Source organism: Odocoileus virginianus, chromosome 9 (genome assembly GCF_023699985.2).
Source record: "Odocoileus virginianus isolate 20LAN1187 ecotype Illinois chromosome 9, Ovbor_1.2, whole genome shotgun sequence".
In the NCBI taxonomy this organism is placed as follows: domain Eukaryota; kingdom Metazoa; phylum Chordata; class Mammalia; order Artiodactyla; family Cervidae; genus Odocoileus; species Odocoileus virginianus.
This window is the reverse complement of record NC_069682.1, coordinates 53,565,843-53,588,522: the sequence shown is the minus strand read 5'-3', so window position 1 is coordinate 53,588,522 and position 22,680 is coordinate 53,565,843. Positions and strand designations below refer to the sequence as shown.

Below are 22,680 nucleotides of genomic sequence, written 5' to 3'. Positions count from 1 at the left end.
CGGGACAGTCCTCTGCTGCACATCACCAGACACCTGCCCCCTGCCTCCCACGTGCAGAGGGAACCCACTTCAACACCCAGGGTTGGCTAGGGTCAACCAGACTGCAGTGGAGATCACTATTTTAGGACAGCCGGTGAAAGCCAGCATCATAGAGCCTACGGTCCTAAGAGCTGTTCACCGCTTCTGCAGTCATGGACGCCTGTTCCAATCCTGCGCATGGCACGAGTGGGACAGGCTTAGCGGCCCTGCCATTTCCTGGTCATGTGACCTGACCCCAGTGTCCTAATGGGCCACACTTGAGTCCCTCCATTGGTGAAAAACAGAATAGGGTCTAACATTCATCTTGAGAGGGTCAAATGGTGTCATGAAACGACCCATGGTGGGCAAGTCTAAACTCCTAACAAAGAGGAAACACAGCTATTTGAAAATACTGGAGGATGACAAACAGTGAGAAGTCCCTCGAGCCTGGGGGTGGTGGGAATTCCACCAGAAAGCCACTGTCTTGTGGGCAGGGGTGCATGAGAGGAGCTTGGGGTCATGGTGATGGGGCTGCGGGGGGAGGGAGGGCTGGGTGTTCTGCCTGGAAAGAAGCAAAAAGCCCATGTTTAAACCAGACTCCCTGAGTGGGTCTGATACGCGTTTCCAACCACCATGAAGGAGGGGAACTGGATTCACCCTTCTGCCGTAAGCAAGTAAGAAAAGCAGACAAATGTGCCAAAAGCAACGCTTTTCCGACACTAGAAAACAGGTGCATGAGAGGACTATCCCCGGTGGGGGGTGAGGGGGCGGGCAAATGCTATGAGCAGTGCAGATGCCCCAGCTGATGGCCCAGAACACCCCGCACCCCTGGCTGCATCACATCCCGCAGGACCCCAGTCAGAAGGGGCCCCCTGAGCAGCAGGGGGACAGAGCTGAGGATTCAGGTAGGCTGAGGTGGCCAGGGTTGCCGGGTGGACACCTGGAAAGCAGAGAAGTGCCCACAGAGAGAGAACTGCAGAGTCCAGCAGAGGTTCCCCGAGGCAGCAGCTGAGTCCTGCAGGGCCCATGGCTGGAGGGACAGGGGTGCCCGGGGGAGCACAGGTGCACATGCCCCTGTCCCAGGGCCAGGGGCTTCGGGAGGTCCCGAGAGCTGAGGCCTGAGACACCAGCACTCAAGTCCATGCTGATCTCCAAGTGGGATGCATGTGGGCTTTGGAAAACAGCACCACTGGAGCTTGGCAGGCTGAACGGGCAGGAGCCCGCACCCACAGAAAGAGATAGAACTTGCGGCTCAAGGTCTCCTGCATTGCAGACGGATTCTTTACCAGCTGAGCCACAAGGGAAGCCCAGAAAAAGGATAGGGGAGGGGGAAATGGAAAAAAGAAGAAGGAAGCCTGCATTCTCCAGGGCGTTTTTAACAGGATCCAGTCTTCTCACATAACACAAACAAACAAGATGTCCAGAATAAAAATCCCGTGTTACTCAGCATGCCAAGAACCAGGAGCATCGATCAAATCTCGAGGGAAAGAGCATCAAAAGATGACAACCCTGAGACAACCCAGTTGCTGGGATTATCAGACGAGGTCTGAGAAGCGGCTGTGCTAGTTATCCTCTGTGAGGCAAAGCCGGACAGGCTTGAAATGAATGGAAAAAACAGAAGTTTTGGCAAAGAGAGACAAACTATAATGAAGAATCACTAAATGTGATGTGGTTTTGTATCTTGGATTGAATTTTGGAAATCCACTCCCCCATCCCCGGCAAAAAAAAAAAAAGACATTCATGTAAAAACTGGTGAAATCTGAGTACAGTCTGGAGTTTAGCATAATAATGTACCCACGTTGGCATCTTAGTTTTGACAAACATGCCACGGTGGCAAAGAAAGATGTTAACATTAGGGAAAATTGTTGTTGCTCAATTGCTCAGTTGTGTCCAACTCTTTGCGACCCCATGGACTGCAGCATGCTAGGTTTTTCCTGTCCTTCACTATGTCCCTTAGAAGAAATAGAGTAGCCTTTATAGTCGACAAAAGAATCTGAAATGCAGTACTTGGGTGCAGTCTCAAAAATGACAGAAAACTAGGTGAGGGGTATTTGTAAACACTCTCTGTTATCTTCACAGCCTCCTGTAAATGTAAAATTTTATTAAAGAAAACATTTATTTAAAAAGAAATAAAACTTTTAGATCTGAGAAGCAAAGTAGAAGATATAAACATTTCACTGAATAGGCTAAGAGAAGAACGAAGATGACAGAGGACAGAGTCAGTAAACTTGAAAACAGATCGATGGAAATGATCTAATCTTAGAACTGAAAGACAGGATTTTTAAAAATGAGGGCCTCAGGGACTTGTTAGTCAATATTGTAAGACTTAATACGTCATTGAAATTCCTAATAGAGGGAGAGACAGGGTCAGAAAAAATTTTTTTCAACTACTTTAGGAAAATATGACTGACATAAAACTTTATAGATAGCTAACACAGTAAATTATAGATTTAATTGTAATTTACATTACAAATTATAGATAATTGTGTCTGGGGCTAACAACATGCCCTGGGATACCATTGTCACTATCAGATCCCTATCAATGCCGTAAGCTTACCCATCACCTTGCAAAGAATCCTCCTGCTTCTGGTGTTTTTTTTTTCCTTTTGTGTTAAGAACTTTTAACATAAGATCTACCCTCTTCACAATTTTTTTTTAAGTATACAATGACTTCCCTTGAAGTCTAGTGGTTAACTCTATGCTTCCAGCGCAGGGGATGCAGTTTCAATCCCTGGATGGGGAACTAAGATCCCACATGCCACGTGGCATGGCCAAAAAAATAAAGTATACAATACAGTATTGCTAAGCTTAGGCCCTGTGTTTTACAGTAGATCTCCAGAACTTATGTATTTTGAGAGGCCAAACATTCGCTATTTCCACTGGAATCCAAGCAAAACAATTTTTTCAAAGAATAATGGCTAAACTTCCCCAAATATGTCAAAAGACATAAATTTTACAGGTTCAAAAGGCTTTAAGACCTCCAAACAGGATAAACTCCAAGAAAACCACACCCAGACACATCAGAATCAAGGGATTGAAAGCCACAGATAAAGATTGAAAGCAGACAGAGAAAAATGATGCCTTCCCTGAAGGTGAGTAACGCCTGGAGACCATTCAGCAGAAACAATGGTGGTCAGAAGACAAGGAAATAATATAGCATCCTTGAAAATTCACAACAAAGGAACTGTCAACTCAGAATTCTAAATCCAGCAAAAATATTTTTCTTAAGAGTGAAGGCAAAATAGAGACCTAGTCAGAAGAAGAAAAAAAAACAAAAACGGAAAGAATTCATCACCAGCAGACTTGCTCAAAAAGAAATCTGAAAGAATGTTCTCCAGGCAAAGGGGAAATGATATCAGAGGAAAACTCAGAACATCAGGAATGAAGGAAGCGCAACAGAACAGATAAATATCTGGGTAAATATAACAGATACTTTTCTTCTCTTGAGTACTTTTAAAAATGTATGACTTTACAAAGCAATCTTGGTGACATTATCCAGGAGATTCAATGTATGTAGATGTAAGATATGTAATAATTAGAAGGCGAAGTATAGAATCGAGATGGTAAAGATGATTATAAGATTTCTATATTTTACATACAGTAGTAACATATTAACACTAAACAGATGGTGAAAAGTTGGAGAGATAAATATTATCTAAAGCAACAACTAAAAGTAACATAGAGATACAGCCAAAACTCAAATAGACAAAATAAATGGAATGCTAAAATTAAAGGACTTCAAGTAATTCAAAAGAAGTCAGAAAAGGGAACAGAGGAAAAAAAAGAGAAAGATAGAGAAATAATAAAATGGTAGACCTAAATTCAACTGTAGCAATAATTGCATTAAACCTGAATGGTTCAAATACAGCAATTAAAAACAGAAATTGGATTGGGTGAAGAAATGATCCAATTAGATGTTGTCTCTAAGAAATGCATCTTAAATTTAACCAGAAAACTTGCTCACAGGACAAATCCCGCAAATGACCTAATTTAGAGAATGGTTTTTACAATTGCTCAGGGTTGTGACGCAGAGGAGGAAGAAGAGGAGAGAGAGGCCATATGTGGTCACAAAGCCTCAGATATTCACTTACTAGCCCTTTACAGAAAAAGTTTGCTGGCTGCTCACACTGACAGATTAAAAGTAAAAGGATGGGGAAAAAATAAAATCAAATACACAGTTAACACAAATCAAAGCTGAAAATGAGTACCCTGGCAGTCCAGGGGTTAAGACTTTTCCTTCTAGTGCGGTGGGGCAGGGGTACAGGTTCAATCCCTGGTTGGGGAGCTCAGACCCCACACGTCCCACAGTCAGAAAGCCAAAACATAAAACAAGCAGTGTTGCAACAAATTCAATACAGACTTTAAAAATGACCCACATAACAACATATCTTAAGAAACAAAAAAAAGCAGAAGTGACTATATTAACATAAGACAAAGAAGACTTCAGTAGAAAGAAAACTACCAGGCATAAATAGGGCCATTACGTACGGAGAAGAATTTACCAAAAAGATATAACAATCCCAAACATGGGTGCCCCAATGGCCAGGGACCAAACTCTACAAGATAAAACCTGATCGAAAAAGAAATAGACAAACCCACAATTATATTTGGAAACCTCATCACTACTTTCTCAGCAATCAACAGAATAAGCAGACAGAAAATCAGCAAAGATATGGAAGAGCTGAACAACCCCATCAGCTTGACTTAGTTGACATTTATAGACCTCTTTAGCCGGTGGTAACAGAACACTGGTTCTTTAGAAGTGTAAGTGGAACATTCACCAAAATGAAGTACATTCCATTAAAAAGTTAACAACCTTAAAGGAATTAAGATTATACAGTGTATTTTCTCAGACCATGATGGACTTAAACTAGAAATCAATAACAGATATCTGGAAAATCCACAGATATTTTTAAATTAAGCAACCCATCTCTAAATCACAGAGAGATCAGAGAGGAAGTATCAAATAAACAATCTAGAATTCCACTTTAGAAACAAAGAGTAAATTAAACCCAAAGAAAGCAGAAGGAATGAAACAATAAAGAGCAGAAATTAGTATAACTGAAAATTGAGAAAATAAATTAATTTTTAAAAGTTAGTTATTTGAAAAATCAATATACTTGACAAAACTCTAGGCAGACTGACCAAAATAAACAGAGAAAAGGCACAAATTATAAATATCAGAAATGGAAAATGGACTATCATGACAGAAGCTACAAAAATTTAAAGGATGTTATGATGAGACTTCCCTGATGGTCCAGTGGCTAGTACACTGTGCTCCCAATGCAGGAGGCCTGGGTCGATCCCCGGTCAGGTAATTAGATCCCACATGCTGCAACTAAGACCACACACACACACAGACACACGCACACACGAGGATGCTAAGGTGATCTCTCTATGACATAAATTCAACAATTTAGATGAAATGGACAAATTATTGGAAGACACAAAACACCAAAACTCAAGCAAGAGATAACATAAATGTGCCCAAATTTACTGAAAAAATTGAATTCTTAGCTTAAAATCTTCCAACAAGAAAAACTTGGCCCAGATTGTTTCCCAGGCAAGTTCTACCAAACACTTTATGAGATATTAATACCAATAACGCCAGACTCTTCCAGGAAATAGGTGAAGTGAGCACACTTTTGAACTCACTTTATGAGGCCAGCATTCTCCTGATGTCAAAACTAAAGACATTGGATGACATGCCATACCCATGTTCACAGCAGCATTATTCACAATAGCCAAAAGTGAACGCAGAGCAAGTGTCCATCACAGATGACTTGATAACCAGCATCATGTTCAATAGTAAAAGACTACAAGATCTCCCTCTGAGATCAGGAACAAGGAAAGGACAAGCCATTTTCACCACTTCTATTCAACATAATACAGAAAGTTCTAGCCCAAGCAATTAGAAAAGAGAAAGAAAAGACTTCCAAATTGGAAAGGAAGAAGTAAACTTATATCTATTCACAGATGATATCATCTCAGATGTAAAATATTCTAAAGATTCCACAAAACAATTATTAGAACTAAAGAGTGAACTCTACAGAGTAGTGGGGTTTAGAGTCAATAGACAAAAAGCAGTTGCATCCTATACACTAACAGTGAACAAAAAAATTAAGAAAACAATTTCATTTATAACAGTGCCAAAAAGGATAAAATATTTTGGAGTTTAATTATCCAAAGAGAAGGATGGTATAATGAAAGCCACAAAATGAAAGGAATTAAGGAAGACATAAGTAAATGGAAACACATCCCATGTTCACAGGCTGGAAGACTGGATATTGTTACAATGTCAATGCCACCTTAAGCAACCTATAGAGTCAATGGAATCACTGTCAAAACCCCAATATCATTTTTTTGCAGAAACGGAATAACCCATTCTAAAAATCATTTGGAATCTCACAGGCCCCCCAAATAGCCAAAACAATCTTGAAAAAGGAGAAAAAAACAAAAGACTCATACTTTTTGATTCAACACTTACTACAAAACTATAGTAATCTAAACAATGTGGTATTGGCATAAAAACAGACATATAGACCAATGGATTGGATGATGTCATGGACTCAATGGACATGAGTTTGAGACAATTCTGGGAGATATGAAGGACAGGGAAGCCTGGTGTGCTGCAGTCCATGGGATTGCAAAGAGTCAGACATGGTTTAGTGACTGAACAAGAACAACACAAACTCATGCGTATACGGTCAAATGACTTTTGATGAAGATGTCAAGACTATTCAATGGGGAAAGGACAGTCTTTCAACAAATGATGCTGGGAAAACTGGACACTCACATGAAAAAGAATGAAGTTAGACCCTAATCTAAAAACATGTCCACAAACTAACTCAAAATGTATAAAAGACCTAAAGCAAGACTTCAAATTATAATATTCTTAGTGGAAACCACTGGGCAAAATCTTCATGATATTAGATGTGGCAATAATTCCTTGGGCATGGCACCAAAGACACATGCAAGAAAAAGATTTCATTAAAACTTTAAAAACATGTACCTCAGCTGACACTATCTACAGAATAAAAAAGCAACTCATAGAATGGAAGAAAATATTTGCAAATTGTATAACCAATAAGGAATTAATATCCAGAAAACAGAGAGAATTTATAAAACTTACCAAAAATCCCCAAACAATTCGATTTTTTAAAAATGGGCAAAGGATTTGAACAGATATTTCTCAAAAGAAGATCTATGAATGACCAATAAGCACATGAAAAGATTCTCAATCTCATAATTATTTGAAAAACACTATCAAAACTACAATGAACTAACTGCCCTAAAACCCATTAGGGTGCTGTGCTTAGACATGTCCGACCCTTTGCAACCCCTTGGACTGTAGCCCACCAGGCTCCTCAGTCTGTGTGGATTCTTCACACAAGAATACTGCAGTGGGCTGCCATGCCCTCCTCCAGGGGATCTTCCCAACCCAGGGATCGACCCGGGTCTCCCACTTTGCAGGAGGACTCTTTACGAGCTGAACTACCAGGGAAGCCTCCTATTAGGGTGACTAGCATTAAAAAAAAATCAGAAAGTAATATTGTTGGTGTGAACGTAGAGACACTGGAACTCTAGTGCACTGTTGGTGGGAATGTAAAAGGATACAACCTCTGTACATAACATTATGGTGATTCCTAAAAAATTTAAAAATAGAATCACCCTGTGACCCAGCAATTCTTCTTCTAGGTTTACACCCAAAGAAATTAAAAACAGTGTCTCAGAGAGATTGGTATAACTGTGTCCCTAGCAGCATTATTCACAAAACATGGAGGCAACCCACGTGTCCATCAATGGATGAACAGATAAGCAAGATTTGGTTTACACATATACTAGACTTATTCAGCTTTATAAAGGCAGGAAATTCTGACACCTGCTACAACATGAAAGAATCTTGAGAACATTATGCTAAGTAAAATAGCTATAAAAATACTGTATAATCCCACCTACATATGAGGTTTTTAGAGTAGTCAAAGTCACAGAGACAGAAATAATGCTAATTTATAGATGCTGGGAAAAGGGAAGAATGTGGAGTTAATGTTTAGGGGGGATAGAGTTTCAGGTTTACAAGATAGAAAGAGTCCGAGAGATGGATGCTGGTGATGGCAGTGGGTAATGAATGTAGTTAAGACCACTGAAAATAGCTGAAGTGATTAGATGGTAAATTTTAGGCCTGTTTTACCAAAATTAAAAAAATTAGGGGAAAAGTAATGCCTATTATAATCCCTGGAACAGACATTAAAAAAGAAGCATAAAGATGCATATTTGAAAAGAAAATAAGGAATTAAAATGGAATATTAAAAATAGAAAAAAGAATTTCTGTTAATCCAAGAGAAGGCAAAAACAGAAGAAAACAACATTAAAAACAAATAGCAAAATGATAGGGTAAAGGTTTCTTACTTACAAGAAGCATATTACCAGATATAAAAAGGAAGATTTCATAATGATAAAACATTTCATAACAACAATGAAAATATTCCACAGTCCATCAAGAAAACATGACAACCATAAATGTATATGTATCTTAAAGCTGAAGTTTCAAAATGCATGACATAAAAACTTGATAGAATCAAAGGGATAGAAAATTCCATAATCATAGGTGGATTTTAACACTCTCTGAAATCGATAGTAAAACTGGGGACCCTCAAAATTAAACATACAAAAGATTTCAACATTATCGACTATTTTTCCTTATGACATAGCCAGTACACCATACCCAGAAGCTACAGAATATAGATTCTTTCATGTAAATATGTAATATGTACCCAGGTAGACCATGTGCTGGGTCATAAAATGTCTCAATACATTTCAAAAGACTGAAAATTACAGAGGTTTCTTTTCCCCTAAGAACAGAATAGTGGCTCAACAGTAAAGAATCCGCCTTCAATGCAGGAGATGCAGGTTTGATCCCTGGGTCAGGAAGATCCCCTGAAGGAGGGCACGGCAACCCACTCCAGTATTCTTGCCTAAAATCCCATGGACAGAAGAGCCAGACCAGCTACAGATCACTGGGTCACAAAGAATCAGACACAACTGAAGTGACTGAGCATGCATAAACTGAATAGAATTAAATTAGAAATCAAAAAAGACATATAGGAAAGCTCCCAAATATTTGTAAATTAAGCAACACATGTTTAAATAACCCATGACCCAGAGATGGAATTACAAAGAAACATTATTAAATAGTTCAACTGAATGACAATGAAAATTCAACAAGAGCTGTCAGACTCAGTTGAAGCAGTGCATAGAGAGATATTTATAGATTTTAATTCATTTTGGAAAAGAGACAAAGGTTTAAAATCAATGATATAATTTACCATTTAAAAAGCTGGAAAAAGAAGAGCAAATTAAGCCCAAGTAAGAGAATAAAGGAAATAAGAAAGATAAAAGCAGAAACCAATTTAATAAAGAACAAGCAACACCTTAGACAGTGGTCCCTGCTCAGGGACCATACTCTATACCCCATGTTCTATGAAATCTTTCCACTATGGGTCACAGGATTATAAATTATTTCTGGCCATTTGGAGCTCCAGATATTATTCTCCCAGTTGCTTTCCAGTGTTTTTTTTGCTTACTACCTTGATGGCTTCCTTGATCAACACTCAGCTACAGACTCAGAGGAACCCTCCGCAGATGTCCAATATTTTTTCTGTCTTCAGGATTCTCTCCTCCCTACTCTGACTTGCAAACTCTCACCATCATGGCCTCCAGAGACTCCAAACTCTGCTCAACTCATGGGGACCATTAGACTTCATTTGCAGTTCTACTCCCTGTGCTGTGGCCTTGAAACTCTTTCCAACCACAAAGAAAAAGAGGGAAAGGGAAATGGAAAACAAATGGCACATATTAACAAATGCAACAAGAAAATTCAAACTCAACCATGTCAATGATCACACTAACTGCAAATAGTCTAGATGCACCAAGGAAGTGACTGTAACATTGGATATAAAAACAATAAACAACTCTGTCTGTAAACCCACTTCTAAACTTATACAAGGATGGGAAAAGATACATTACTAACACTAACCAGAAGAAAGCAGCTGGAGCTGCTATATTGACTAGGTCAAAGTGGATTTAAGAACAACGACAATTACAGGGTTAAAGAGAACCATTTCATATCCAACAAGGACCTGTTGTATAGCACAGGCAACTCTGCTCAAAGTTATGGGCAGCCTGGATGGGAGGGGAGATTGGGAGGAGAATGGATACACGTATATGTATGGCCGAAGCCCTTTGCTATCCACCTGAAACCATCACAAAATTGTTAATTGGCTATGTGTATGTGTGAAGTCCATTAATTGGCTATACTCCTTGGACTTTCCTGGTGGCTCAGATGGTAAAGAATCTGCCTGCAATGCAGGAGACCTGGGTTCAATTCCTGGGCTGGGAAGATCCCCTGGAGGAGGGCATGGCAACCCACTGCAGTGTGCTTGCCTGGAGAATCCCATGGACGGAGGAGTCCTAGGGGCTGCGAAGTGTTGGACACGACTGAGCAACCAACACTTTCACTTTTTAACAATACAGGATTGAAATCTTTTTTAAAAAAATAAAGAGAATCATTTCATAACAATAAAGGGGACAGTTCATCAAAATGACCTAATCGTACTAAGTATTTATTCACCAAGTAATAGAACTTCAAAATACATGAAGCAAAAACGGATAGATTTCAAAGGAGAAACAGACAAATCCAGAGTTAATTATGGTTTTTGATGGCCTTCTCTCAATAATTGATAAAATAGGTAGATGGAAAATCAGTAAAGATAGAGAAGAATTAACAATACTATCAAGAACAGTGGCAGAACACAATTCTTACCAAGGACACATGAAACATTCGTTAAGACAGGTCATATTATGGACCCTAAAATAACTCAATAAGTTTAAAAAGACTAAAAATTCTACAAATAATATTCTCTCACCACAATGGAATTAAGTTAGAAATCAGTTTCGGAATATCTGAAAAATTACAGATTTTGAAACTAAGGTGCATACTTTTAAATAACCCACGGGTTAAAGAAGAAATCCAAATAAAAATAACAAAATATTTGAACTGAATCAAAATTAGAACATGACTTAAAATTTGTGGGATGCAGTTAATGCTTTAAGGGAAATCTCAAGCATTAAATGCTTATATTAGAAAAGTAGGGAAAAATTCAAAAGATCTAAAGTTCCACCATAAAAATCAAAAATAAATAAATAAAGGTAAAATAAGCCCAAAGTATGAGAGAAAACTGAAAAACAATATAGTAAAATCAATAAAAGCAAAAACTTATTAAAAATGTCAATAAAATTTATAAACTCCTGGTCAGATTTATCAGGGGGGAATAGAAAGAAGATATAAATTACCACAGCAGAATTAGAGACATCATTAAAGAGCCTATAGGCAAGAAAAGGATATTAAGTGAATGTAACGATTTGTCAATAAATTCAACTGAGATAAAACTTGCAAAGACAACTCCAGGCCAAAATGGCTGTGCTGGTGAATTCTACAAAATATTTAAGGAAGAAATAATACCAATTCTATGCAAAATTCCAGAAAACCGGAGGGTGTACTTCCAAACTCATTTTATGAAATCAGCATTACTCTGAGACTAAAACCAGATTAACATAGGAACGGAAAGCTATAGCACAGTGTCCCTCATAAGCACAAACTCAAAATTCCTTGACAGAATACTTCCCAGTTGCATCCAATGATATATATGCATATATATAATACTAATACTCATAATGAAGTGGGGGTTTATCCTGGAACTAAGACTGGTTTAACATTGGAAAATAAATCAATGTAATTCCTGTCTGCAGACCATAGAAGAGGAGAAACAGGATCGTCTCACCAGGTGTAGGAGAGGCCTTTAACAAAATTCAATATCCATTCGCAATAAAAACTCTCAGCAAACTAGGAATAGAAGAGATATTAAACCTTTAATAAATGTTTCAAAAATCTTTAGCTAACATAATTCATGGGAAGGGATGCTTTCTTCTTAAGACTGAGAGCAAAGCAAGAATGTCCAACTCACCACTATTACCATAGAACTGAAAGTTCTAGCTACTTTAATAAGACAAGAAAAAGGGAATTCCCTGGTTGCCCAATGGTTAGGACTTTGCTCTTTCACTGCCAAGGGCCCAAGTTCAGTCCATGGTTGGGGAACTAACATCCTACAAGCCAAAAACAAAAAGCAAGCAAAAACATAAAAATCAAGAAGGAAAAGAAAAAGCATTGGGATTAGAAAGAATGAAATAAATGAAATAAAACTGCGTTTTCACATGACATGATTGTCTACATATAAAATCCAAAGGCATCTTCAAGTAACCCTCCTAGCAGTCATAAATGAATTTAGCAATGTTGCAAGATCGGCATGCAAATATTGACCACATCTGTATATGCCAGCAATGAACATAGGGAACCAACATTTGAAACACAATGTGGATTTCCAGTTTCCAGTCTGGCATGTGAGAAGCTGGAACTGGCCGTTCTTTGTACTTAAACAAGTACAAAGGTGAGCATACTGAAAAACCAATAAGTCAGAGAGGTGAGGTCACAGGGCAAACTACGGCCCCCCAAACTGCAAAGATGAAGAGGCAAATACAGAGAACTGCAGCTTACTAGAGTCAAAACCCACAAGCCTAAACCTGGTAGGAACCAGTGACAAGGTAAGGAAAGCTGGGCTGTAAATGACGAACCGTGGAAGGCTCAGTGGGGACAAATCTCAGGGATAGAAATGCCAAGGGGACCCACATTTCTGTGGCTTTTACCTCCTGGAGGTCGACCAGGTCCTCACAGCAAATGGGGAAAACCCCATCTTGTACTCTTGGCAGGAATAGGGGAAGGGGAATTGTTCTGAAATATGAAAGAGCATGCTGCTTGTAACAGAGGGGTCAGTTTGCTGGGGCTTCCCAGGTGGCTCAGGTGGCAAAGAATCCATCTGTCAATGCAGGAGACGTGGGTTTGATCCCTGGATTGGGAGATCCCCTGGAGGAGGAAATGGCAACCCAGTCCAGTATTCTTGCCTGGGAGATCCCATGGATGGAGGAGCCTATATGGCTACAGTCCTTGGGGTCACAGAAGAGTAGGACTGGACCTAGTAACTAACAACAACAACCTCCGAAGAAACTAGTTAATCAGAGCTTAACCTGCTGGGCTTTTACCAGAGCCTAACTGACCTGGGAGACAAGAAATATCCAACCCCAGTCCACAACAGCCATCCTGGCCCCCTTAAGGAGTCAGGGGGAATTCAGAGCATGTGCAAATCTCGCCGAAGACACAATCCATGAGAAGAAAGAACTGACAGGCTGTATGTCATTAAAATTAAAAAATTTCTGCTCTGTGAAAGACACCGTCAAGAGAATTAAAAAGTCAAGCCACAGACAGAGAAAATATATGCAAAAGGCATATTTGATGAAGGATTGTTCTCCAAAATGCAGAAGGAACTCTTCAAGCTTGTGTATGAAAACATAGATACTCCTAGAAAATGCAAACTAATCCCTAGTTACAGAGAGCAAATCAATGGTTGCCTGGAGATGGGAGTGGAGGGAGAGAGGAGTTGCGCTGAGTCATGAGTAGACTTTTGTGGGCAATGGAAGTGCTCATTATCTTGATTGGGGGAGTCTTTTAAGTTGATTTTTATTGGAGAATAGTTGCTTTACAATATTGTGCTAGTTTCTACTGTACGAGCAAAATGAATCAACTTTACATAAACATGTGTCCTCCCCCTTTTGGATTTCCTTCCTATTCACCATATTTCACTATGCAGAGGTCTCTGTGCTATACAGTAGGTTCTCATTAGTTATCCATTTTATACATAGTATCAATAGTGTATATGCGTCAATCCTGGTCTCCCTATTCCTCCCACCCATGATTGTGCTTTTCATTTCACAGATGTACATGAATGTCAGCACTCATCCAATCATATACTTTAAATCTGATCATTTTATTATGTCATTATACCTCAATAAATCTTTTAAAATCCCTAACAGAGCTGAGAGAAAAGAGGAAAACTCACAGATAACCAGGATCAGAAATAAAAGAGGGGATATTGTTACAGATCCTACAGACACCAGAAAACAAGGAAATTTTATGAGACTCTACACCAATAAACTCAGCTACATACATGAAGTGAACAAATTCCTTGAAAAAGAAACTTATCAAAACTGATACAGCTTGAAATAGATGCTCTGAATGGTCCAATATCTATTAACACAACTGAGTTGGTTATTGTTTCCATGAAAAGAATTTCCAGGCCCAGAGTGCTTTTCTGCAGGGGGGAGGTTTTATTAAACACATGAAGAAGAAATAATACAACTCTTACACAAACTCTTTCCAAAAACTGAGAAGAAAATGTTTCTCAAATAATCTTAGGAAGTCAGCATAAGCCTGATACCAAAACCTGACAGAAACATTGTTAAAAAAAAGAAAAAGTACAGACCAGTATTCCTCATGAAACAGATGCAAAAATCCCTAATATAATACTAACAAATGAAATCCAGTGATATATAAAATGATAATACATCATAATTAAGTAGAGTTTTCCCAAGGAATGCAAAGATGGTATAACATTTAAGAATCAGCCAATATAATTGACCATATTGACAAAATAAATGGGTAAAATAATATGATCATTTCAAAAGATCTGACAAAACTCAGTGCCCATTTGTGACCAAAACTGCCAGCAAACTTGAATGAGAAGAGCACCTTTTCAATCTGAGAAGAGAAAAGTGAAAATGCTAGTTAACATCGTATTTATTGCTGAAACATTGAGGGTTTTTCTCCTGAGACTGCGAACTAGGCAAGAAAGTCTGCTTTCACCTTTCTTCTTCACTATTGTACTAAAATTCCTGGCTAGTATAGTAGAGCAAGGAAAAGAAAAAGTCGCATAGATTGGAAAGGAAGAACGAGACTCCCTAAACTTACAGATGCCATGATTATTTATGTTAGGGCTTCCCTTGCAGCTCAGCTGGTAAAGAATCCGCCTGCAATGTGGGACACCTGGGTTCGATCCCTGGGTTGGGAAGATCCCATGGAGAGGGAGGGGCTACCACTCCAGTATTCTGGCCTGGAGAATTCCATGGACTGTATAGTCCATGGGATCTCAAAGAGTCAATGATTATTCATGTGAAGATTTTTAAATAATATATGAAAATAACTACTGGGACTCATAAATACCTTTAATAAGATCATAGGACACAAAGTCAATATGTAAAATCAATTCTAGCAGCAAGTAGATAGAAATTAATTTCTAAATAATTTCATTGTAATAGTATAAAAAACATAAAATATTTAAAGATGACTAAAGGTGTGCAAGATCTGTATATTAAAAAGTAGAATGTACGTGTTCATCCCAAACTTCCTAACTATCCCTTTCCCCCATCCTTCCCCCTGGCAACCATAAGTTTGTTCTCTAAGTCTGTGAGTCTGTTTTTGCAAGTAAGTTCACTGCTATATTTAAAATGCATAACCAACAAGGACTTGCTGCCTAGCACATGGAGCTCTGCTTGATGTTATGTGGCAGCCTGGATGGGAGGGGAGTTTGGGGGAGAATGGGTACATGTCTATGTATGGTTGAATCCCTTCACTGGTCACCTGAAACTACCTCAAGATTGTTTGTTAATTGGTTATAAGCCAATTTGAAATTAAATGTTTTTAAAAAATCATTGCCAAAAATAAATGAATAGAAAGTAGAAAGTAACATGAAGAGAAATTAAAGAGCTAAATGAATAAATAAATGATGTTCATGGCTTGGAGACTAAATATTGTTACAAAGCCAATTCTCTCCAGATTGAACTATGAATGTTTATAGTTTCAACACAATTCCAACCCAAATATCAACAAGACTTTTTTTTTCAGAACTGACAAGTTGTTTCTAAGATTTAAACAGAAATACAGAGTAGCTAAAATAGACAGTTTTCAAAATAAACAGCCTAGTGGGAGAACTCACACACCCTGATTTCAAAGTGTGTCAAAAGCTACCGTAATCAAGATGGCATCCCAGAGAAATAGATCAATGGATCATAATGAAAAATCCAGAGATAGATCTATCCATATTCAGTCAATTGATTTTTTACAAAGGTATCAAGGCAATGGCACCTTCAATGAGAAAGAAACATCTTTTCAGCAAATGGGCTGGAAAAACTAGGAAAAAGTGCAGAAAAAAAAAATGACCCTTATCCTTTACTTTACATTACACATTAAAATTAGTTTGAGCTAGACAGGAGATCTAGACACAAAAAACTAGAACTATAAAGTTCCTGGCAGAATACATAGTATAAGAATATCTTCATGAACTTGAGACCAGCAAAGATTTCTTGAAAGGACTCACAAAAGCACAACCACAAAAGGAAATGTTGACAAATTGAACCTCAAAACCGAAAACCTCTCTTCATCAAAACTCCACACTGAGAATACAGAAAGGCAAATCACAGATGGAGAGAAAATATTTGAAATACGTGTATCTGACAAAGGGATTATATCCAGAATATTTAAAGAATTCTCTACAATTCAAAAATCAAACAAAAAGAACAAGATTGAGTAAACACAAAGAAGGTACACAAATGGACAATAAGAGCATGTAAAATTACTCAATATCGTTAGTCATCAGGGAAACAAATGGAAAGCACAATGAGGTATCACTTACATTTGTCAGAACGGTCAGATTCAAAAGCTTGATGCGCTCTGTGGTTGGTAAGGATGTGGAGCAATGAGAACTCACTTGCATTGCTGGTGGGAGTATAAGACAGTCTACTCTTTTTGGAAACTGTTCTAAGTTTTTAAAGGTTAACCCCATCCCATCATAAAACAACCCCCCTCCCCCGAGTATTTACTCAGGAGAAAAGAGAACATATGTCTATAAAAGTGGATACAACCCAAATGTCTGCTAATAGAAGAATAAGTAATTAGATTGTTGTATATATGCATACAAGGAGGCATTACTCAGCATGTGAAAGAAGAATAACAGCTGATACATGCAGCAAAATAGATGAATCTCAAAAGCATTATGTTGTACAAATGAGCACATATTCTATGATTATGTGTATACGGAGTTCATGAACAGGGAAAACTCACTTAACAGTGATAGAAACTAGAGAAGTGTTTGCAGCGTGCATGGCCTAGAAGAACCATGAGGGAACTTTCTGGGCCAGTAGAGATGCTATCTTCTGACTGGGGTGGTGGTGACATGGTATTTGGTTACTCAAAACTCATCAAATTGTACTCTTATCTGTGAATCTACTGTATGTAATTTTTGCCTCAGTGAAACAGTTGCTATGAATATACATTGTTGTTCAGCCTTGTTATATGTTGTTATACCCCAAAAAGTTCCAAATTCCTTCCTCAAAAAACCTACAACGAAACACAAAAAAGAACATAAAGCCAAACAATAATAAACAGTCTATTAACACAATGTCAAAATATTTAGGGGATAAGTAACATATTGTTTGTCCCTTAGAAAGTCCATTTTAAAGCCATGTTCTTGGGTTCTGGTGGTCCAATGGTTAAGACTCTGTGCTCCCAATGCAGGGGCACTGCTTCCATCTCTGATTGAGAAACTAAGGTTCCACAAGCCATACTGTGCAGCCAAAACAAATAAAATAAAGAGATGCTAACTTGCTAAAAGGAAAAGGAAACACAATGTTAAAAAAAAAATGTCTTTCTAACCATATAATTAAAAATAAAACAAATAGTTTTTGTTTAATTCTGGTGTTCTGTATCACAAAATAAAAGCAAAATACAGTAACTGATTTTTTTTTTTTTTTTTTTTTTTGCCAAGCAAACCTAATCTGTATTGTTAGAAGTTAGGATGGTGGCTTCCCTTGGGAGAGGGTACAACTGAGGGAAACACAAGGAGAGCGTCCTAAGGGGTAGCGAGGTTCTATTTCTTGATCTGGGTGCTGATCACACATATGTATTCATGGTGTAACAATTCATGAAACTTTGTGCTTATCGTATATGCTCATGTATATATGTATATATATGCATCCACTTTTCTCAGTGTTTCTCAATTGTATTTGTATAAAATTAAAAACAGAAATAAATTAACCCTTAAAAGTTAACCATAGTGAAAGACTGGCCAATGATGAATAAATTCAAAGTAGAAGTTGGGGTTTTTTTTTTGAAAGAGAAGAGCAAAGAAGCCAGAGAGACAGGAAAGAAGGATGAACATCATGCCTGACATTCGATGGTCCTCATTCAAGGTCAGTTGTTACGACTATTACTTTCCTAAGGTTTATCTGCAAGATCTCACAAACAGCTGGGGAGGAGAATTAAGACAGGGCTCTGGGTTTGCGTGGTGCCAGGTTACCTCTGAACAGCCCAGGAAGTGGTGATGCAGATGGCAGTGGTGTTGGCAAGCTCCTGGACCATGGCTGACCGGTCGGTGGGGCTGACGCCCCACAGCAGGCTGGCATGACTTTTGATCTTGGCAAGAACGATGTCCTCGGGCCTGTAGTCCGCTAAAAACTGCATGGCAGACTGGGGGAAGAAGGAGAAGGGAAGCATGTATCAGAAGGCAACGCGCCTCTAGGGTCATCTGTCGTTTGGGTTCATCTCTGTGCGCTTGTTGAGCTGATTTGCCTCTCTTTCCCCCACCAGGTCTGTTGCATTTTAATAGCTGGAGCATCATGAAGTGTCCATATCTGGTTGTGATGTGAGAGAAGGAAATGCACGGGTGGGGCCTGGGGGGCTGGGGGCTCCTCTGGACTCGTGAGACACTCACGAGATGGAGAGCGTATTGCTGGGTCAGCCGGTCGTAGTCTGCGTCCGAGAAAGGGACCAGGTTGTGCTGCTGAGCGCTCATGGAGAACAGGGTCTGGCAGAGAGGAGGAGGATGAATAGGTGGGCTTCAGAAAGCTGGCCGTGCTAGTGACTGAAATGGGGGCAAAACCGCCAAGCTGTGCTCAAAGAACTTCTGTCCTCCCTGGGGAGATGGGTGTCGGAATTAAGCACATGAGGTGCAATGAGCTAAGGTGCCAAGAGGTCAGACTTGGGGAAGAGATTCAGATCTCTTCTCATGTGAAAGCAGCAGGAGAAGGAGACGGGAAGGGTACACATGGGGAAAAAGAACAAGGATGAAGGCTCGGGAGCTGGGGTCTGAGCTCTGAACCCACACCCAGGACCACAGCTTGGAGAACAAGAAAGCAGGTGCCAGCCCATTCCTCCATCCAAGCACAGACACCCTCTACCTTCCCTCCCCTCCAGACACCTCATAACCGTTGATGGCGATCTTGACTGACACTTGCAGGGGCTGGTTGGTCACGCCGCCCACTGTCTTCACTAGGGACATGAAAACCAGGGGGAACCACATGAGGAAGACCAAAGCAAATGTGGCGATGCCTCCGAGCCCATACTTCACGGCCCTCTTCTGCGGCCGCCCAGGAGGCTGGGGGTATTTCTGCAGGAGTGGAGGGCTGCAGGTCAGGGAAGGATGCGGACTCAAGGGAGGCAGGTTGGTGAATGATCCCCCTGAAAGCTGGGGGAAGGTGGTCAATTCAGGGAATGTCCAGTGGTCCACAGAGCTGGGCTCAGAGAGAGTTGGACCCAAGTGCAGACCCCACATTTTCCCAGCTGCATCACCTTGAGCAAAAAGGCACTCTGAACAGCCTGCCTCTCTGTGAAATGGGAATAAAATGGTACCTGCTCCATCAAGGAGTGGAGCACTCATGAAGTGATGGTAGGAGAGCTTAGCACAAGGTCTGCCATTTCCTTGAGGACTTAACTACAAACTCCTGAATCCCAAGTGAAGCTGGGCCAGGGCTATACTGTGAGGGGAGCACCTTGCCTGCTGGGCAGGGCAGGACCCTCATTGCTCCAGGCTGATAGGGTTAAGATCAGGAAACTTGTTGCGTGCCCACCTTCTCAGACTCCTGGTGGCATTTCATGATGAAGATGTTGGCGTACAGGTCCTCCAGGCAAGTCCAATTGGACAGGCTGAGGGAAGTGTTAGTCCACATCCAGTCTATGACAGCCCTTAGCTCTAGGAGGAAAGGTACTACGCGGAACCTGGGAGCAGGGAAGACCATGGGAAGCTGGAGGGTGCTGGTTCACCTAGTGGTCCTGCCCATCCATCCATCGCACTTGTCTGTGTGATGCTGTCTAATCCCTGTCCTTTCCCCTACCCCATCCATCCGTTCAGTGCCATCTACTGTCTCATCCATCCTTTCCTGTGTCCTCCCATCTCATCCCACTCCATCCCAGCCACCCCATGTATTCTCCATCCTTTTAACAAATAATCTTACACGCTACCCAGCCTCATGCTAAGTATCTAGGTTATGTGGGTGAACAAGAGAGATAAACACAGCCGGTTCCCTCTTGCCCTGGTTCAGGCCGCATGCGGGTCCCGGGACCCTCCTCGGCATGTGGCCAGATTGGAGAGACCCGGTCCTCCCAGATGTGGGCCCAGAATTTGTCCTGGGTGGGTCCTAAGAGTCCCCTGCGGGACCCTGCCGGGTGCATCTGAAATGTCTCACTCACCCTTTGAACAAGATGAGGTTGACGAGACTGAAGTTTTTGGTCAGGCAGTTGCCGAGGATCCAGTTTGGGTAGCCATGCCTGATCTGGTAGGCGGACAGGCCAAAGTAGATGCACTTCACCAGGTACCATGTCTGAGCCACGTGGTTGAGGTTAAACCGCCTGCAAACGCCCAGAAAAGCAGGTTATCCTGGCTGTGCATGGGCCTCTCTGCTCAGCAGCCTTGGACCCTCAGGGACCCACACTGTGCTCTGGACTCATCAAAGCCAAGAGGAGATCTGGGGCTATTATTTCAAGAATAATTGTTAGCCAGGGGAGAAAGGAAGAAAAAGTGAAAACTGCTTTTCCTCCAATGATTTGGTTTGCAGGTGGCCCCTGGGGACGCTTGGGCTCCCCGTACTTTTCCTGGAAGAGGTGAGTTTCTACTTCCCCCTTCATCACCTCTTGACGGAAGAGCCAGGGCCTCAGCTGCCCTGTCAGAGACATGCCCTTCCCGGGATGGCTGCTGCTGGTTTATCATTAAGATAATCCTTAAATCCTCTCATGGGACCAACAGAGACAATCTAATCAGAGGGGGCCTCAGCAAGTTCCTGACGTGCTTCTTGGCAGAACGGGGAGAAATGAGCCCCAGCAAGGCTGCATGCGAATGTCTTCCAGAGGAAAGTTTAGAGCCAGGCCCTGGGGTACCAGGGAGGTTTCAGTCTCTGCTGCTCCAAACCTGGGCTTGGAGCCCCAGGCCCAGAACCACCCTGCATCCCACCACTTCTCAGCTGGGACCAAGTCTCCAAGTCTCCCCAGCAGGCCGAGTGTTGGCCTTTATGTTGGGGTTTGGGGAATGAACGTAAGCTCAGTGGAGCCAAGGAGGTCCCTGGAGGAGGTTCACAAAGCCTAATAAACATTCCTCGGGCTTTTTTACAAAGCTGCCGGGGGCAGGGGTGGGGGGTCCCTCGGTGGTTCAGCCCTCTGCTTCTCATTCCCCGGGAGTGGCAAGATGCTCCCTCAGCAGGTGGTCTGTTGCCTTTTTCTCTTCGCGGGGTGGGGCGGGGGGTGGGGAGGGCAGGGAGAAAGGAGAGCCAGCAAGGTGACCAAGATACCTCGTGGTGACGCCGGGCAGGATGAAGAAGAGCCAGAGGTGAGTGCCGATGACAAGGAGGAGCTGGAAGGCGCACTTGCCCAGCACGGCCTTCCTCAGGTACAGCGCGCGGTCCACGAGCATCGTGCCAAACTGGACAAGCACCATCGCCAGGAAGGCCCCGGGCACCGTCTCCTCCGACAGCGACTCCGCCAGGTTGGCGGCTGAGTGTTTCTACGGGAGCCAGAAAGGCGTCTTAGGAAGCGGCCGGCGGGGCGATGCGTGGCCAAGAGCCCCCTGGTTGTGTCCCCACCAGCCTTGCTCCTCAGACGCTTCAGGAGGCATCTCCCTTCTGAGCCTCGGTCTCGGGGCCTCTCCGCCTCTCAACCTGGAGACCAGCCTCCAAGTCCTCTCTTGTAGAGGCCTCACTCTCCTGGCGTCCCTGCTCTTGGGTCCCTCCCTCAGCCCCTGGAAACCCCTGGACTCGGATGCCCTTCTCTCTCTGTTTGTCCTGATGCCCTTTGAGTCTCGTTCCAATGCCTCCAAACTCCAGAAACCCTCCTGAGCTCCCCTCCCACTCCCTTCCCATCCCCAGTGCACTGCTTGGGGATGGGATGTCACCTCCCCTCTCCCCTCGGACCGTGGAGCACAGGCCAGACCTGAGGGAGCTCCGGGCAGGTGAGGCCTCCCTCCAGCCCTGCTCCCACTGGCAAGGGGCCCCGGTCCCAGGCGTGAAGGTCTGGGCCTTGATGAATTCTGGGGATGGGCAAAGGGGACAGAGGCTCTGGACCAGAGAAGGGAGCCATCAACACGGGGGAGGCCCTGTGTTCCCACCGAAGCCCCTGCCCCATCAGTATCCAATTTCCCCTTACTTAGTACAAGCTTTTCAGAGAGGCAATAAAACAACAACAAGCTGGACAAGCCACGGAAGACAAGAGATTTCAGTAATGGGGTTGGTAGAGTTGCTATTCTAAATAGAGCGAGGGGAGGAGAGAGTCGGGGAGAGGGAGACAGACCACCTCTGCTATTAAGAAAGCCAGTCATCTGCCCGGTTATTAAGGAACTAATGGCCACCCCCCCACAACTGTGGAGGGACACTGCAGCCCCAAGAACCCAGGGGTCTAGGCAG

General features: G+C 41.8%; 1 protein-coding gene across 1 annotated transcript in view; it reads right to left on the bottom strand.

The window, feature by feature from the left end:
• Positions 1–22,680, bottom strand: part of LOC110145016 (piezo-type mechanosensitive ion channel component 2-like) — a 57,699-nt gene that overhangs the window by 4,046 nt on the left and 30,973 nt on the right. Inside the window, exons 24-29 of the mRNA XM_070471820.1 lie at positions 21,574–21,785; positions 20,483–20,641; positions 19,864–20,011; positions 19,215–19,403; positions 18,729–18,821; positions 18,315–18,484 (exon numbers count right to left, since the gene is read on the bottom strand). Of these exons, the coding sequence (XP_070327921.1) occupies positions 18,315–18,484; positions 18,729–18,821; positions 19,215–19,403; positions 19,864–20,011; positions 20,483–20,641; positions 21,574–21,785 (971 nt within the window). The remainder of the gene's footprint in view (positions 1–18,314; positions 18,485–18,728; positions 18,822–19,214; positions 19,404–19,863; positions 20,012–20,482; positions 20,642–21,573; positions 21,786–22,680) is intronic.